This window comes from Halichoeres trimaculatus, unplaced genomic scaffold (assembly GCF_033239565.1).
Source record: "Halichoeres trimaculatus isolate MK-OKI-2021-1 unplaced genomic scaffold, fHalTri1.1 fHalTri1_scaffold_7, whole genome shotgun sequence".
Lineage (NCBI taxonomy): Eukaryota > Metazoa > Chordata > Actinopteri > Labriformes > Labridae > Halichoeres > Halichoeres trimaculatus.
In genome coordinates, this window is record NW_027437185.1 from 16,073,111 (window position 1) to 16,092,596 (window position 19,486).

A 19,486-nucleotide genomic window follows, 5' to 3' on the forward strand; every position below is an offset into this window, starting at 1 on the left:
TTTCAAACTGTTATGCTTTGTAACTGTACTGATAAATACCTTACCTTGGCGTGTTGTATCCAGTAAAAAGTTGTCTTGAACAATGAAAATGTGTTTTGATTTCATCTCAATTCAATTCCAAAACGAAAACACGCCATGCTAAAAATAATTTATGACAGTGCGCATGAGACTCCAGGCCAGAAGGTGGCGAGGTAGTCCAATAAAACAGATCCTCCTCATAGCATCTTTGAATATTTCTAGACCTGTGACCCTTATTCAAGCTTCCGAAGAGATTAAAGGGTTAAATTTCCAAAAGCCCTGACCCACAAGCAAACCTCAAACATGTGACACCTCACAGCCTAAGTTAAAGTTTTACTCAAGTTGAATTCAAAGGGAGGGCTAAATCTTTATCTGGAGAGCTACTTCAGCTACTGATGATGCCAGTTTGACATGCTTAATCATCAAAACAGAAGATGACAATAAGATAGAAAACAGTGCCAGACAGTGTGCAAAAATTAACCCACCCCCTAACAGTCCACTGCTTGCTCAATCTGCCATGTTTCACAGATTTTGTGTTAAAAAACAGTGTCAGTCAAACCAAAGTCAAACATCTGATTCTCTCACACTGAGACTGTGGCAGTTTGGGCTGGGTTGTGAGAGTGACTCCGACTAATCCAGCTCACAGGCTAAGGATCAGAGGACGTATAAAAACAACTGCTCCCACAGGGATGTGTCACATTCAGACGGGGCCCTATTGTCCCCCGACAAAGCTTTGGAGCTATGTCACATTCCCGAAATCCACGCAGGGGAACGCGGGGCTCAGGGAAGGAGTGATATTTTTCACACCAAGGCACAAAGCCGCAGAGCGTCGGCCTGCGTGACTCACACATGGGGAGGAAAAGGGGCTGAGTAATCACAATAATAAGCATCATCATCCTGCCGTCTCGACAGTTGCTACCAAGCAGGACTCCTCACCCAATCAGTACAGCAACACTAAATCAGATCACTTGTCGGGATGAGACAATAATGCTGTTGATTCAGCTGTGTTGATGCATGTGTGTGTGCTGAGTATGCTAACTGATGTGTGTTACTAATCACTTCCATCTTTCAGCCAGTAATGGGACAGACTTTGGCAGAGCTGTTCACATGGCCAAGCACATTGAAGTGGCCCGCTGAGATTTGACTTATAGAGCTGGCTGCAGAGATAAAGACAGAACAACTGGATCTGGAGATTAGCTTTGGTGTAATGGGCAGAGATGAAAACTAGATGTCATCTCTGCTTTCATGGACTCAGCCCTTTCTCTCCCTCTGTATGTGTGTACATGTGTGTGTGTGCTGGCAGAGGGAGGTCAGGGGCGCGTCTGCCACGAGCTCAGCCTTCACTCTGAGGGAAGCCATCATCCATGACCTCATCCAAGGAAAAATCCCCCTCTCCTGCCTTCCTCTCCTCCCTCCCCTCTGCTTCAGCAGCCCAGCTTTGAGTGCTCCCTCTGCATTCCTGCTCTGTGAACAGCTCCCACACTGTCTCAAGGCTGCGGCAGGAGACAGCGAACACACAGAGTGACAGTGGGAGAACGGACAGACAGAGAGCAGCAGAAGGGAAAGTCTCGCTGAGGTCACAGACCCCACTAATAGCCTGTGGGCTGCTCAGGAGGCCTCATGTGGGGGAATGTAAATGTGTTTGGGAGTCAGGAAGATGAAGGCAGATGAACCAAGGCATACAACAGATGGAAAGTGTCCTTTCATTTGCTTTCAATTTTCTGGTTCTTGGTCATGGTTGTCCCATCATACATGGAGCAGAAGGCAGGGTAACACCCTTGTAACGGCCTGTCACTTTTTTTTATTAAAGGGCCATACATGGAGCCAGCCCATCATGATGAAACACATGTGCCCTGCCTCGTTTTGGTCAGCTGGACCAATTTGTTCAACACTTAAAAGTTTGTGACTAAAGGTCCTGCTCATTTGGAGTCCAGGTAGTTTTTGGTTTATGGATGAAAGCTATATAAGTGGAAAGCACAAGTAGTAGACCACGTGAACATATCTTCATATGAGTGCAAATAAAAGTCCAGTTTTTAAAACTGTCTCTGAACTTTCAAGTTAAAGAACTCTGCTCTACTCATAAAGACTGTTGTAGCCTCCTAAAAGGTACCCTTCAACAGCAGGAACTTACCCCAAGAACTGGGAACCTTTTGAAGAACTCACCAGGGTCTACATTTAGATCTGGGTCAATTAATAAACCCTTAAGTTTCTGGTACTTCCCAAAGGACAAGAACTGTAGGGGAGCATGACCTACAATGCCAAACATTTCTGGAAAGTACCCACAGGGTTTTAATTTCACCCACCATCAACATTACACTCACTTTATTTAAATCACTTGGTTTAATAAACCCTGAACAACCTTCTACTTAGAGCCTATCTCATCAGGTTGTTATTGGTTTGAAGAGTAACCCTGTACTGGGTTTCCGTTATCCGGTAAATTACCGGACTTTGACAGGTAAAATCTGCCTAAGTCTGACATATTTCAACTCCACCGGTCAAAATGTCCGGTGAAAAATATTCCCTCTTATCTTTTTTTTTTTTTTCAGGCGGTACTAAACTTGTAGCACGGGTTTCATTTACTCCGACAAAGCACGCAGAACATCAACAATAGTACAGCGGGAGACACATGTCAAAACAGGTGAAACTTAAAAGACTTTTTTACTAAAAAAAATATTTCAGAGGAGAGAGATGGTGGTGAGGCTGAAATCCCGGAGGCTGCAGCAGATGATGTCTTGCCTCCTGCCGAGTAGAAAAGGAAAAGTCGGTCGTTTCGGACCGAATGGCACACTGGCACTTGTTTCCTTCCTTGAGTCAATTCCACAAATCCATTGACAAAGCCACAATTCATGATCATGGCCTTGTCTTTGTTGCATGGCCTACATATCTGACTGCTCTCTACCAGTCTGGCAGCTTAGTGCAACCAACTAATTTCATTGCTAATCCATACACCGCAGGTCTGATTTGCTTTGTCGTAACTTCAGGCTTCAGTGGAAACATAGACAACAATGGGCCACAGGAACCATTAAGTTCTTTGAAGAGAAGTTCCTGGAACCAAGAGTTTCTGGTCCCTCAAGTTAAAATGTGTGTATAGCAACTGGAATGGTTTAGGATTTTTAATCTCCATTTGGTTTCTGTATTCGTTTTGAAGAAAAAATGCCTTTGTCTTACTAATGTTAAGGCTAAGGCACAATTGGACAAGCCAAACTGGTTCTTTTCACAATGGTTGATACTGTCCTGGCTGCTAACTTCTTGTGCTGTGGGAGATCATTAATATAAACACTAACGCCGAGCTCACATTGGCTCCGGAGCGGTTGCAGTCCAGATACCGTGCAGATTTTCCGCAAGCTGCCGCTCACATCAGCTCCAGATAGAGGCTGCGGCTGGCTCCGGTGCCGGGTGCGGAAAGGGCACTCACGAGAGTAGAAGCTCACGTTCTTGTCTGGACTTGCACGAAAGCTTTATTCCTCGAATGTTTATTATTTTTAATAACGTTACTTTTTTTCTTTTCTTGTATTATCCTTATAATAATATGGGCTGTGTCATATAAAATGGGATGACTTTCCACTTCAAGGATGAGTCTGTCATCGTCCCTTGTTGTCAAAATGCGACCTCGTGTCACCGGGTGTGATGTTATGTTAACATTGACTACTAGCGCGACTGTGCTGTCAAAGAGGAGTCAAGTTACATTTTTTTGTACACTGATTTTATTTAAAAAAAACAATGGATCTTCATGCCACCCGGCAATTCACTTCCTGTATAGCTCGTCATATTTCATTCAGCTTGACGCTGACCCTCTCTGGCGTCCGTAAAAGATTGACTTCTTGCGGATTCTTTCTGTTGTGCCGTACGGCTCCCGTAACCGGACTCGCACCGCGCGGGGCTAATGTGAGCCCACAACAGTGATTTTAATGATACGGACTACATGCGGAAGCCGCACCGAACCTGCACCGGATTCAGTGTGAGCCTGGGGTGAGTAGTAAGGGACCAAACACAGAACCACAATGGGGAACACCCATTGTGCATTTCACACTGCTAGTTAGAGCATCATAAAATGTATCACACTATCAGAAGCCTGAACCTGAGATGTAAAATTTACTGTGAAAAAGTTTTGAAATAAATGCATTTAAGTTACTTGTATCAAATGCTTTATTTAAATCTAGGAATTCAGCACCAACCACCCATTCGTCACCTAGTTGGGGTTTTATCTGCTCTATCAGGTGTAATGTAGCTGTTTCAGTAAAGGATTGGGTCTAAAACCAAACTGCAATGGTCCTAGTCCAAGATAGGTTGAGTTTAGAAACGCTGGATGTGTTATTTCTCAGCACCCTTCAATCAAACTGTTGGTAGATATGTACTAAAAGGAGCGTGGCTAATTTGACTGACAGGTGGGAGAACTGCAGCAGTTTACCAGACAGCAAGGCGGAGGCCTCCAATCCAACTCTTTGCCAGTTTCTAGATTAGCCACAAGTAAGTTTGAGTCAACAGTTTTAATGTGATGACCACCATCGTTGGGCTCTGTAACACCTCTTCAGACACCAATGGGTGACATCAGTGAGACTACATCCGTTTTTTATTGGTCTGTTTTCAACCTCAGTTGGCCGTAGTTCAATGTCTTTCAGCCACAAATAAAAACAGAGCCCGGATTGTAAACTCATATACATATGGACTAATATAAACACACACACCGTGCACACACCTCTCAGAAAGAACGAGTAACAGAAATTGGGCATGGGCAGCCTTGATTCTGGCTAAGCCCCTGTCACCATCACAAAGTCTTCACACTGCATAACAGCATTCCTACACCTGCCGGGCTGATTGTTTAGGGTTGTATTATTAGACAGCTGGATTAAAGTTCTGTGATTATATCTGACCCATGGCATGAGAGAAAGAAAGGGCTATTGTTTTTGTGAGTCTTTGGAGGGGCAGGATACCTCTCCTGCATAAACATCCAAAACAAATATCTCAGACACACAGAGGTTATTTCTCCACAAGGAAAATCCCTCAACTCTTTCCCAACAACCCTTTCAAGATCAACCTGGGGCTGTAGAGATTGCTCAAAGTGTTTGCCTAGGGGGTGAGGGATGGTGCTGCTGCTGGTGGGGGGTGAGGTGTTTTTTTTCAATTACAACAGCAGCAAAACCACAAAGGAAACACAGAGAGGAGGAATGCTTGGAGCCCACTCCTTGCGGTAACCAGAGCCTGCTGCCGTCTGCGCTGACATCCGTCCGCCTCTCCTTTGTCATAAGCTGTGGGGTTAGACAGCTCAACAGGGCAGCACGCGTTCCACTGATCCTCTGAAACCACCATTGGGTGCCTGCATCTGCACACACACTCACACACACACTGGGCGGATATGGGAGGAGTTTTTTTTATTTCAGAGAACTGTATGGGGCAGAGAAAACAGATGAGTCAAGCATGCAGTCATCCCGTCTTCCTGTCTGTTTGCTGGCATGCTGTTGTTTGTTTGACTTTATGTGTGTCTGTGTGTGTCCGTGCACGCGCGTGGAAGTGACAACAGTAATTAGGGAAATGATGAATTACATCCAGTTTCTTCCCATCTTTTCTGCTGCCTCACTCACTTATCCCCCCCTCTCCCTCACTGTCTCCATCTTCTCCTCTTACCCTGTAGGTAACGTGATGCCTCCATCAGCCTGCTCGGAGCCTAAATAGACCTCAGTGAGAATTTAATAGTGTGACCATGGTACATAACAAGTGTGTGTCCAGCAGGGTGACATAAGCAGAGGGGAATCTGCTGGTATCCCTGCCCAACTCTGGCTGGCAAAGGGAGCAAGTGAAGAGGGAGCAGAGCTGCTTTTTTAAAACCACCAACATAGAAAGCAGAAGTGAAGGGGCAGACTTGATCATTTTGGAGTTCCCGAGTACAGAAACCAGGACATTTTGCAATCTCCAAGTTACAAAGAGTATTGCAAAGATTTGCCACAGAACTTCAGATGTGGCTGGTATTTTTCAGCCAAAGCCATTAAGTGTATTTACATTCTGTGAAGCATAGATGACAGTTATTTTTATAACCGCCGAGTCTGCCCTCATTGCACAGGTTTTGTGTTACATGCTTGAATACAACATAAAATCTGACTTAGTTTTTTTAAAGAATCATGTTGAAATGAAGTGCAACAGGAATCAAATGTAATCGTTCTCTGTTACAGATTGGTGTCTCAAATCAAAAGAAGTCAGTACAAAATTATCAAGGATTGGAGGAGGTGTTAATGCAACAGATATTGCGCGCGTAAGTGATACTCCGGGATGGAACAAGTTGGGTCCTATCACAAGGTTTAGGGCAGAAATTACCCCTACAGCAGTGTTTTTGTGCAGCAGAAGCCCAGAGCGCTTGGACCAAACACCCCCTCCCTGCTCCTCTGCCGCTTTCCTCTGCACTCAGACGGGGCCATTTTTTACTTGACCAAAAACACAAATAAATGGACTCCCACCGAAAAAATCTGATATCGGTCTGCATTCATACTTTATTTAGAGAATTTTCAGTGCGTTACTTGCACACAAAAACACCGCTAAATAAGGCTCTAGTTCTCATCGTGTCGTAAAACGGCGCTACCTCCACTGCAGAGCCACAGCTGGCTACGAGGCGCTCGCCGCTTACTGTATCAGTCCGCGCGAGCTGCGTGCCAGATAAACAAACACAGGTAGTCTGCCAGGACGAAGAGACACGATGAGAACTAGAGCCTGACTTAGCTGTGTTTTTGTATTAAAGTAATGCGCTGAAAATTCTCTTAATAAAGCGTGAATGCAGACTGATATCAGATTTTTTCAGTGGGAGTCCATTTATTTGTGTTTTTGGTCAAGTAAAAAATGACCCCGTCTGAGTGCAGAGGAAACCGGCAGAGGAGCAGGGAGGGGGTGTTTGGTGTGTGCGCCCTGGGCTCCTGCTGCACAAAAACACTGCTGTAGGGGTAATTTCTGCCCTAAACCTTGTGACAGGACCCAACTTGTTCCATCTCGGAGTATCACTTTAAGTGGGATGGTTTTGGACCTGACTCCCACAAATTTAGTGAAGCCTCCATTTCCTGATAATTCTGCAAATAGAACTGACAGTTTTTTACCTGTTGTGTGAGCTGTGTTAGAATCTGACCCGAAGATCAGGGCCGTATCAATTTCAAATTGAAAAAGTAAAACATTTAAAATGTACTGTCAGAAATATTGCAGTTTAGGAAACTTGTCTCGAGGAATTAGTTAAAATTCAATAAGGAAGTTGGTTGAACAAGAAGGAACAAAGAAAAAAACGCAGGCAAGCAAAATCATAATCATGAACAACCGTTAATCTGATTTTGTAAGCTTCCCAGTTTTTGACTGGGATAGTGTTTGTCTGCAGATGAACCCTGTTAAAGCATGATGTGCTGTTTTACCCATCTTGTTGCACTCCACACACTAAAAGTAAAAATATTTCTATTTGTGGAGTCACGTGTGGTCACAATTTTAACATCTGTTAAGATTTTAAACATCTGTCAGTGTGGATCAGGCTTCATGAGCTTTTGAGGCGCTTCACATCTTGTTGTTGTTGAGCTAACTTTCCTCTACTGATGCCTGTCTTCATGCTAAGCTAATTTACCTCTGTGTCCTAATTCTTATTATTGACCACAAATGCTTTGATGCAGTTGTTAAATCATAAAAAAAGAAAAGAAAACATGTTTGAGGTTAAGAAAAGTAGCTGAGCTGAATGAAGTAGAGGGAGGAGTAGGCATGACTCAAGAATGAGCTCTCTTTTTAGCAAACAAATGAAGGGTGTTGGTCAAAAAGTAAATATCCTTTAAATTAATGAAAAATTCGCTTTCATTACTTAATACTCGTGCTTTTTGCAGGCTGAAAGGATTAATGTTGCTCCGACTGAGCAAATCCTGAAACCCTCTGTCAGTCTTTGGAGATGGAGGAAGAAAAGAGAGACAGGAAAAGGATGAGGAAACGGAGGAGGGGCAGGGATGTAAGGAGGACAGGAATAAAGACTAAAACAAGTGGCCACAGGAACTGAAGGGTGATTCAAAGGGCCAAAAGAGTAAGGGCTATGACAGGCGGTGACAGCAACGCCACTTCTTTAGCACTTAAATCTTTTTTATCCACATGCAGGGTGAAGACAAGTCAGCGCCCTCCTAAGTAGAAGTTTTCACCTTGACCCACTCTCCATCCCTGTCACTTAATCCCTCACTCCCCCTCTCAGGTTGCAGTGATGACCTTATCTCTAACTCCTTCCCTCATTCCCTTAAACCTCTTTGGCTGTCCTCTCTGTGTTAGACTGTGTACTGTACAACCGTTACTGATCCATCACAGTCTCTTTCTGTCATGTGACAATGGTCGCGTTGCTGTTATCACCTCATCAGTCAGGGGTGAGTGGCACACTGTCGCTGCTTCATGTGACTTACTTAACTTAGTGCTACCATCCTGCAAACACACACACACACACACACACTCACAAACACACACACACACACACACACACACACACACACACACACACACACACACACACACACACACACACTTGATTATACCCTAATGGTAAATTATTCACTAGCACATCTGAAGCAGATTATGAAACACACACATCCTCATTCGTTAGGTATTAATTTGTTCCTGTTGATAATATCCGGTCGGAAAATGATTATATTTCCAACTGTTGGCGTGCGCACTTCCATATGAGCGTGGAAATTACCCATTGTTGCTCCTCAGCAGGCCAGGAAGCACCTTTCACAACAAAGTCCCCCCTCACACTGATTCAGTCTAATGTAACTACTACAACACCTGATTACTTAAATCTGTTTGGCAATATTTCAACCACATCAGAGCGCTTTACTTTGCAAATGGATTTGGATCATAAAGCCTCAGAGAAAAGTATTACTCCTTCATGACTCAGCAACTTCGATAGTTCATTCAGTGGAAGATGAACCTGCTGTAAAGACTCAAAGGCTGATTATTTGTAAAATAGCTTAAAAAAACATTATCCCCAAAATTAAAGCATTTATAGTTACTAACAATAAAGTGCATAATAAAATTACAGCAAAATTTAGAGAAAAAATGGTCTACCAAATTTTAAAATTTTAACTAGGGAGCTTTGCTGTAAACAATGGTGCTACCAATGAAAAAGAAACAAAATTTACATACAGGTACAGAATGATGTTATTTTACTCATTACAAATGCTGGATGATGCAAACAACTGTTTGCTGATGCAAAGCATGCTGGGATGCATAGTGACATGGACCAGGTTAAACCAAGTGGCAACCACCAGTCTAAAAATATGACACAATGCAGAAGTGCTAAAATCTGCTGTTTTTGAGTGTCTGCTTGGGGCTGGTTCTGACGTACAGGAAGTCTCATGCACACTACGCCAAAAAAAGCCATTTTCATTGCAAAAATAAACATGTTCACAGCCTGGTACAAAAAACTTCTCCCATCTAAATCAGTAATTTCACTATCGGCACACAGTGTACAGGGAGTTTATTTTGTTCTAACTCAGCAATTAAAAGATATTAGGATCAGAGTTCACCCAATCAGAGATCCAGCTAAGCTCACGTGGCTTACAGGCGCCTGCGTCACTTCCAATATGGCTGCAACAGCCAATTGGCTTCAAAAAGCCGTTTTAGAAACAGATGGATGATGTTAGGGAGCCTACGTCCATTAATTACTCAGTCTGTGGGTTTAACCGACCCCTCTTTTTAAAGTAAGTGACCAGCAGAGGTAAGCGGCACCAGTCTCGGCGAGCTGGTCATGGGCAAGTAATCTGCATTTCAAACTATACATTTTATTGTTGGCTAAGCTGAACCACTCTATTGGAAGCTATCAGAATTGCAAACATGGCATGGCAAGAACAGTTGGTGCTAAAAGAGCTGCAAAGTCAGTAAATTCAACACTGTGAATTTTGTTACTGTATGCGTTCCCATTTTGTAAAGAGTAACATTAAGTTACCATGCTGAGGCTAACTGAAAATTTTCAAACTGCTACATGTACATTTTGATGCTGCTAACAGGTTGAATTAAAGGGGACATATCATGCTTGTTTCTCCTTTTCACTATGCCAGACTAGGATGCCTGTAAAGCATTTCTGCCCTCAGCACAAGTCATTTAGTTCCTTCAATTCCCCACAATAGTGTTCTCAATATCCTCATTTCAGGCCATTCCTAAGATCTCGTTGAAACGCTCCGTTTCGAGAATGACCTCCAGTAACCTCGCAACGTCACAGCCCTTTGTGCTCTGATTGGTCAGTTCTATCAGAGGGGCGGAGGGGGTAGAGCCAGGGGGCGTTTTTTGCAGCATGGCAGTATTTACAAAATCGCCACATTGAATGGAGCAGACCGAGCGAGTTTGCTGTTTGCCAAAACTTCACTGTAAGGCATTGATAGCACTAATAAAATGGCAGAGTGTAGGATACGTCCTTTTGTAGTGGACCCCGAGTCAGACCCGGACGGTTCTGCAGTTCAGGAGGAAGAAAATCCATTTTGACACAGATCATCTCAGGACGCTTCAGTGTGGTGAGTCAAACCGGTACTGTAACATGTATAGTTTATACTTTTACTTTTATACTCGGCTCTTGGTGGGTGTATCCCTCGGAGGCGGTTGTGTGACTAACTGACATCACAGAGGAGAAGCTGCTTCATCAGATTACTCCAATAAAAAGAAAGGATCCTTGTGTCGTCATGACAGTCGAAATCTCGAAGCCAAATGTCAATGACCTATTTTCAGAGGCATCAAATCTCGTTCTAGGATATCAGAAAAAATACAATATCTCATTTTCTGAAAATTCAGGGGGTGTAAGGTCTTGTTTTCAACTTTATTATTTTACATGTAAGTATTAAATCACGGATCAGCATATGTCCCCTTTAAGTGTTGAAATAACACTAACTCACTTGAATGAGTGTAGCTAAACTCCGTTTGTGCGGTCAAAAAGCGTGCGCATCTTTATGAAGACGCAGACAGACAATCCCCACCTATGGTTTCTAAGTGGGAGAGACTCGACAGCCGTGCACCTGACTTGGCATGTTAGCTCAAGCTAATCACTGGGCTAATTGACACATACCTGCTCAGCAGAAAGCCAACTCGCGTCGCTCTTCGTCTCGTGCTGCTCTCCAAGTGCCCGCAAGTGAGTGAAAGTCGAGCCAACTCTCTTTTTGGAAAAGCTTGATTTGTTCCACTTAGGTTGTGTCTTTCTTTCTTCTCCTGTGCTACGTCCACCGTCGTACAGCTCGGGATTGCTGCTCCACTCGCTATGCTCGCTATTGACGCAAAGTCACCGGGCGCGCTGTGATTGGCTGAGGTAACCGCGCTTATCTCCGCCCAGAAACGTTCTGATACAACCATTCAACCAAAACATCAACATACAGACAGAAAAATGGTTGAGGTTAAAAGGTAGAATGAAAATGGAGTACAATGAAAATGACTAAAATGTCAAATGGTTAAGAAAAATAATTCAAAGTAAATCTTGTTTTTATTTTTTTTTTCCTTATTAGTATTTTACTGATGTTCTGGGTTATTTTATGGGTTGCACAGTATAGGCAAAAATAAACCTCCGCTTCAGCATTCTTCTTTTCGGTTACAGAGGGGTTTTTTTTGTTTGTTTTTTTGTTTTGTTTTGTTTTGTTTTGTTTTGTTTTTTATTTTTGTGCAAGCATGTCTAAACATTTTTCTATTTTTTTAAAGTAATCACAAATAATTCCTGTTGCCTAGGTGTGATGATTTAGCTTTTTTCTTTTTTCTTTTTTTCTTTTTTTTTTTTTTTTTGGGGGGGGTTCCCTGCAGACCTCACCTCCAAGGTGGTAGCAAACATGCTTTTGTATTTAAGCAATGGTTGAATGGCGAAGCAACAACTTCTGCCAAAGACAAATTTTAAACAATGGTAATGTCCCCACACTGACAATTCACACAGGGTGGCACACAATGCTTTCTTTCACTTCCAGTGGAATTTGGCCAACCTGTGCGGAAATTCCTTCCATGCAGTGGGAAAACCTTCACTAAGCATCTCTAGGAATATTGTAGAGCACTGAAGAGGTGAGGACATGCAGCCTACAGAGATTTACAGGAGCCGTTACTGTGACCCTACAAGGGAAATTTCAGAGCCATTGCAGTGTTGGGGCCTGATGATGGGCAACCATAGCGGACATTATTTCCTGGCTGGGGTCCATGAGACCTCTGAGAAACAGAACACAGTGAACTCTCTTCTCTCTCAGCATTCTGGCTCTTTGGTGGCCATCAGCCCCGTGAATAGCAGCTATGTGAGCATGACTGCACAGCACTATTTCTGTGTGCTCTGCTACTTGACATTGAGAGGCCGGGATTAGGTGGCTCCACTACTGTAAATGACTTGTGCCTGTCACACATACAAACACACGTACACATTTGTGTGTAAATACCCATACAAAGCTTCATACTGTACATACTGCATATGAAAGCCTGTGACAGATACAGGATAGAAGATTATCTTTATATATCTGGAACAAAGTCAATGTAGCCACCAGCAAATTGTTGTATTCCCTAAAAAAAGCATGGATTATGAGTTATGGGTGAAGAAGTTTGTTTTCAGCCAAGGCTGGATCAAATCACATCAGGCTATGTCACTTAAATCAGCTTTTGTCGGGAATAAAGTTTGAGGAACTGAAATGTGAGGATGTTGATTTCAAATGAGGTCTGAAGACAGAATAGAAAATTAGCACAGTTTATTTTAAATGGAAAAACTAACATTATCCTTAAGTCTGTTTTGTGCTACGTTAGTCTCAACTCTGAGAACCAATCAGCTTTCATCACATGACAACAGTTAGCAATGGCTGAAAAAAACTCCAGGTGAAGTCAGGATGTAGGAAAAAAGACTTCCTCTTTTTCTTGGTTCTGCCCCGTTTTCAGTCTGTCTAAAATCTTAAGACATGAGAATGGAACTGGAGTTGAGACATTACAGCCAATTCTTGCATGTTTCTTTTTGACCTTTTTGCTCCACACACAGACGGCTCTCCAGAACACAAGCAAATACTGAAAATTGCTGAAATGCCAGTGGGCAATTCAATTCAAGCAAGCTGCACTAAACACTGAGCAGAACGTCTCTGATACGAAAGACTTTGCAAAATAAAAACCAACAAGGAAAGCTCAGAAGAAAAGTCTGCCTCCATCAAAACATGGCATCTTATATACAGGCTTATGTCGTCATATTATATGAATATATGAAGGCTGTACAATATTGACTCCCAACAAGGGGGTCAACGTATTACCATCAGGCTGCAGGATGGAGATTAATGCTCTAGCCATCATCTTCAGGCTTTTTAAGACCAAGTCTTCTGAGCTCCTGTGAGTCCCACATTATTTGTTTTTTGATAGCATTTTTGGCACGTCATCAGTGTTTCAACAGTCAAGTACTTTTAGTTTAATTAAAAACTTTTCATGTAAAAAAAAATATTAAAACTAAACTTAACTCCAGTAAAAAGTAAAGTGAGCAGATCAACATATTCCTAACAACTGGTGAGAAAGTTCAATGCTGAGCTGTTGTTTCTTAGTTGCTCAACAAGTGTGTATGAGGAGCTCTGAATCAGGTGCCACACCCCAGTGGTTCAGAGGAACATCTGTGTTTCAAAAACTCAACATAGTGTTGTTTATTCAGTATATATAGAAGGTATGGGAATCAAACCCACAAACATCCCATAGCAAACATGTAAACGCTCATGTTTTGCTGTGGTCTTTGCTGGTAACGGTTCGGTTAACCCCATAAGCAATAGATCCAGCTTGGAAGCATTTCTGTACCACATTCCCACACACACACACACACACACACACACACACACACACACACACACACACACACACACTGAGTTGGTGTAACTACATCCGTGTAGGAGGTAACTTCAATGGGTGACTAACATTCGGCTGGGTCTCTGCCTGCCTTTGAGTCCAGCTGGGTCTTTTGACTTTCCTCGTCTCAATTAAACCTGTGTGCGGCATACATGACAGCATTGTTGCATCCTGCTAGTATTTGCTGTATGTGGTCTCTCTGAACTCTGCGGCATTCAGGCCTGGTTGAGGTCTCAGATGTTGCACTTTGTGGTGTGTCTTTGAACGTGACATCTGTTGGCTGTGTGAGTAATGGTGTGTAGGGCTGTGGCATGATGCACTCTGGCTGAACATCAGGTGTTCTCTCGGCCAACACGCTGCACATCTGTTGCCTCGTGGCTCGGTGCACGCACACACACATACACACACACACAGCAGTGAGTGAGTGAGTGAGTGATTCCTGACCGCACTCTTAGTGATTGATCTGTTAGTGAGTCTGATGTTGCTGTCGTCAACATGTGAAACTGATGATGTCATAGTTTCAGATGTGGTCCAAAGAGAAAGGACTTTGTAAAAACATCTCAAGTTCAATAACAAACTATTATTTTCAATACCATACAGTGCAGTGATTATACACCAGTGCTGTAGGGCTATAAAATAATGTAGAAGAGCTTCCTGGCCTTGTACAAACACAGTCCTGACTCCTAATATTTGCCTTTGGTGCACTGAACATAATAGCACTGATGGCCAGGATACAGGTGCCTTGGTTAAAAGCTGCTGCACACACGTCATAGACAGGGGAAATGAAAATATTGTCTTTACTATAATTACAGCTCCTGAATGGGCCAGAAGAACACACTGGTGTTATCATTATCCACACCAGCTGTTTGAAAATACCACATTAATGTGGAGCCCAACTCAGGAAGTGCACCAAAGGGTGAAAATAAACTTGACCTTACTTAACTGATCTGAGACTATGTTAATGCTGAACACTGGGAACACATAGTGTTGATTAGATAAAACAAATCTTAAAGACTCAAAAGTTCTGGTTATCCTTTTTTTTTATTTTGTTCTGAAAAAGTCACATAGACAATCACTTCAAAACTGCAGAACAAGATTTGAAAGGGTGGAACACTTTAATTCACATTTTTTTGCTTGACAGCTGAACGTGGAAGTGAGGGAGTTTCTCATAATGATGGTAAGACAACATAATCATACAGTGCATCAGATATTTGACTCCCTTGTTACAGTTTCTTAACAACACAGATGCTGAGAACGCAGCTTTCTGCTGCTTTTTATCCATACAAAGCCAGTGCAATGTAACTTATCGACATTGATCTGTCATTTTAAACTCTAAGTTTAACGTGACCTTGAGATCCCCAAAAACCAGCTGGATTTCAGCGTGGGAAGCGCCTCATTTTCACTGCTGCTGTGCCATCAAGCAAGGCCTAAACCCTACAGTGACACATCCAACTGGTTGAACTGCTTCCAAGTTAATACATGTGTAACCGTGTGAGCTTAAGCAGGGTGTTCCTAATGGTGAAACTTCCCTGAATCCAAAAAACAAAAATTAACAATCATGTCTATTCAATGATCAATTTATTAATCACAGTGCTATTGATCATCTTCTGAGTGCCAAAATTAAAGCCACAAATCAGATACTTTGCATCATTTCTGAAGGAGCTTGCATTGGTTTCTTTTCTGTCTCATTAATAAATATCATGCCATCCAATAAGAAATATAAAAACAACTGTAACATCTTTATTTTAAAAATGTGTTGAAGGTGGTTAAAATCTCTATAAATACAGTTAGCTTAAATAAATAAATTAAAGTTATAAATATACCATTCACTGTACAGAAAGAAAAAAAAAGACGGACTTGAGCAGGAAAATACAAAATGCTGTCTGTTGAGAAAAATCCAGGTTTAGCTCTGGTTGTTAAAACTTTTTGCTTGCTCAGTTCAGTCTGGAACAATCTCTTTTTTTCACACAGTCAAGAAGCAGCACAGAGTCCAGCCACATTCCTCCTCCTTTCTTCGTTTTTGTCTTCTTCTTTTTCCTCTTCTTCTTCTTCTTCCCATGCTCTTCACCCTTCACCCTTCCACCTCATCACATCTCCAGTCCATCCTCTGAGCTGTTTGTATTCCAGTTTTCGGGCGGGCCGCCATCTTTTCTGAGGCCTTCAGGAATATGTTCAGCTGTCCTTTTGTTTCATCTGAACATGTAGCAGAGGGTCAGGCGCACAACAACCTCTGTTCCCTTCTTCATGTATGATCCCTTTTCTCTCTAGGACCTCCCTTCAGGATCACTTCTCTTTTTCTATTTTGAGGTAGAATTTCCGCATCTTTGCCTGAAAGAAACAAGAGGAAATGAGTAAACCTTTTATATTTTCTTTAAAGAATTGAAAATGAAGATGTTTGTCAGTGTTCTTGTGGTTGTGACTCTTGTCCTCAAAACTCACCTCTCTTTGTCTCTTCAGTGGTTAGACGCTAACCCTAGTTTGACCTTTTCTTCACTCTCTACATCATACGCTCCCCGCTTGTGAAACCTGTAATAAACACAAGGAAAGGCGCTTGTTTAGTCTACAGTCTGTGTCTGGCTATGGCAAGTATTACCTAATCCTCTTGTAAAGCCTTTTATCTGTGTCTGCATGTTTGGAAATGTGTACTTGTGGGTGAAACTGTGAGCGTTTTACACACCTGAGCAATAATAAAAGGCCAATTATGGTGAGGCAAACGGATGACAGCACCACGGCCACCACGGCCAGAGCTGTGGTCCGGTTGTAGCCTTCCTGCGGCTTCTCTAAGGGCAGCGTGAAGAACTGACACCTCTCACCAGAGTAACTCGGATGGCACCTGCACAAAGGAGACACTCCGGTAAATTATTCAGCAGATACAGAGTGATGGAAAGACGGTGTAGAGAGAGACACGGAGATAATACTTACACACAGGAAGGAGCACGGATGTCCTTCAGGTACTGACAGGTGCCATGGATGCAGAAATCCTTGTACTTCTTCAGGCAGGGATTCCTCTTCTTCCCCTTTCCCTTTCCTCTCTTCCTCCCTTTCACTCTCCTTCTCTTTCCTTCGGTTCTCTCAGCCTCCAAGATGGCAGACGGGTCTTTGGGTTTGCTCGACATAGCCACTAAAAACATCAGGAGGAAGCGACACGTTTATTATCTTTGAAAAGGCAGCAGAGCGATTGAAGATAATTAAAGGAAATTATAGGATTGAACTTCTCACCTTGTGGCAGATCCATCCCGTAGTCTCCAGACATGCCATCTTCATACTCTTCTTCTTCATAGTAGTATTCATCATCGTAATCTTCATCCTCCTCTTCCTGGATGTTCTCCATTGCTGTTGCACCTGCACTCCTGCTCTCCTCTTCTATCCTTCTGTCTTTGGTTGTGTCCATAAAGTTGATAACAGCTGTAGTGCGATGCCTGTCGCTCTCATACCTATCGACTGCAGCACCACTGGCCAGTCTGGACACCACTGGAAAGGAAAATGGATAAAATTGTTAAAAATGCAAACTTTTCATTTTAGAGTTTTTTTTTTTTTTTTTTTTTTTGTAAAGCACATTCACATTGCAAAAGACTATTCCTCTAGGGGGCTCTAGGGGTTGCTGTGCCAAGGTGGGCAGGACTTCCCTAGGCAAGTCGAAACATGTTGAGCACAAGGAAGCTCCAGGCGGGATATTTGGCTCTAAGTGTGATCAAACAGACCTCTGTGAGGAAATACAAACGCTAGGATACAAGGATTATGTGGGGGAGGCAGGTTTTCTCTTCCTTTACTAGCCCAAAAAATGATGTAGGAACTGGAAAACAAACTCTACTCTTGGAGGCACAAGTTAAACGTGAAGAGGAACATCGAGGTGGCGTGCTCTCTTTCTCTGTCTTCTTACACACAAGCACGTATACAAAATGCATGAACAGACAGTTGGCTAATGTCAGGCAAGAATATGAGTTAAAAATAAATATGTATCCAGTTACATAAAGCATGCTCTGAAATAGAAAGATGGCCCCATTAGCTCACGAACAGGCTGGCATCATGAAAACTTTGCCTTGAAGGTTATGAAGTTTACTAGACGCTCGGTCATGCTCAGGGGGCTTTAACGCATGGAGCCAAGAAATTACGCATGAAACACCAAATGTCTTGATGAAACTAATGTCTCTCAGATGAAGCAGCAAAGCAGTTTACATAGGCGCACATGAAACTTACCCAAGGCGTGAACCAGCAGGAGCACAACACAGAAAATCCTCATGATGTCAAAAGTTCCAAAAATAAGAAAGAAAGCGATTATCAACAAGCTGTACTCCTTCCCGGTTGTCCGGCTTCTGTATTTCCCCTTGTTTCCTTTTTTTTCTGAGGTTTAATCCCGCTTGTTTTTCACCTCCTCGGTTTACTCCAGAGGACTGGTGTGTTTCTGATGTTACAGCCTGAGTGGGTCGCAGTGAGAGAGCGTCGGTACAGAGGCTCCGCGGTATTTATGCCTGTCCTCCTCCTCCTCCTGCTGCTTCTGCCGCTGGTTTACCACGCCTACGCAAAAACTGCACTCCTGACCTGCGCCTGTGTGTGTGTGTGTGTGTGTGTGTGTGTGTGTGTGTGTGTGTGTGTGTGTGTGTGTGTGTGTGTGAGTGAGAAGCGCAAGACTAGAGATGGACGAATGAGTCTCAAAGTGTGCGGTGATGTAAGAAATGCCTATTAGTAGCTTCATTACCGGCATTAAACTACTGGATTAATAAATGATATTACTTACTTTTTGTGTGGAGCTGTTTGAAATAGTATGATTTATTTATTTTTTTAATCATTATTCTTTTTAATCAACCTGCACTTAACCCTCTAAGCGTTTTTAAGGCAGTTTTATTATATATATTGTATACAATATTGTTTGTCTTGCTCTTGGCTACAGATTATAGTACTGCAGAGTGGATTTGGAGATTTAGGGTTCTCTAGATATCCACTGACTTTATTGTATTAAAATAAACCAGTCGAACCCATCTTTTTTCACTCAAGTTATTGAGTGTTCTTATCTTAAAAAAACACTGTCCCATTTTTCTGTGAGACGATCTCTTGGCATACAATGTTCCAATCACATGCACTTTTATTTTATTTTATTTTTTTTGTAGTTAAATATTACATTTTTATTTGAGTATGTCAAAGTTTGTCTGAAAGATGGACACAGAGTAGGCCTACAGTATACAGTATACAAGAACTAAAACATAATGCAAAAGCTCAGTTACAAAACTGTAAATTTCTTAACTTGTAAACGTTTATAACTCATTACTTTATTCTTTCATATTTTTTGTTATTTATTTTTTAATAAGCTTAAGGATACATTTACTTGTAAAACGGAAATTAACCCAGAATTGTGGAGGCACAGATAGGCGTACAACATTAAAACTGAAACTGTTAATCCAACATCGGTGTAAATGGATCAAATAGAATCACACAAAGTTTAAAGCACTGTTGGTGAATTTGTAAAATCAAGAGCACCTTCAGGTTGGAAACAAACATTGTAAAGCATGACTGCGCCGCCGCGTGGAAGAAGTAGGAACTGCACTATAGCTCTTTTGAGGGAAACAGGTGGACTAATGAAACTCATGGGTTTGGTTTTAGTTTGTGGTCATTGATTTTTCTTACAAGTACCTTAGAGATTCTGGGCCATCTATCAATTTGGACATGTACGAAATCACACAACATAAGCTCA

The 19,486-nt window shown here is 42.3% G+C and overlaps 2 protein-coding genes across 3 annotated transcripts in view; both read right to left on the bottom strand.

The window, feature by feature from the left end:
- rmnd5b (required for meiotic nuclear division 5 homolog B) overlaps window positions 1-11,249 on the bottom strand; it is a 72,166-nt gene extending 60,917 nt beyond the window's left edge. The window contains exon 1 of the mRNA XM_074674649.1: window positions 11,051-11,249. The gene's annotated coding sequence lies outside the window, so the exon portion shown is untranslated. The remainder of the gene's footprint in view (window positions 1-11,050) is intronic.
- Window positions 11,250-14,861: 3,612 nt separating this feature from the next.
- hbegfa (heparin-binding EGF-like growth factor a) lies at window positions 14,862-18,261 on the bottom strand. 2 transcript variants are annotated; one of them, XM_074674171.1, is made up of 6 exons: window positions 17,998-18,259; window positions 17,020-17,271; window positions 16,723-16,921; window positions 16,478-16,633; window positions 16,240-16,326; window positions 14,864-16,128 (listed from the first exon to the last, which is right to left on the bottom strand). In XM_074674171.1, the coding sequence occupies exons 1-5, from the start codon at window positions 18,038-18,040 to the stop codon at window positions 16,254-16,256; spliced, it is 723 nt and encodes a 240-aa protein (XP_074530272.1). In that variant the 5' UTR covers window positions 18,041-18,259; the 3' UTR covers window positions 14,864-16,128; window positions 16,240-16,253. The 2 variants fall into 2 exon arrangements, with proteins under 2 accessions (XP_074530273.1, XP_074530272.1); XM_074674172.1 differs by lacking the exon at window positions 16,240-16,326 and having other exon boundaries at window positions 14,862-16,128; window positions 17,998-18,261.
- Window positions 18,262-19,486: the final 1,225 nt, after the last annotated feature.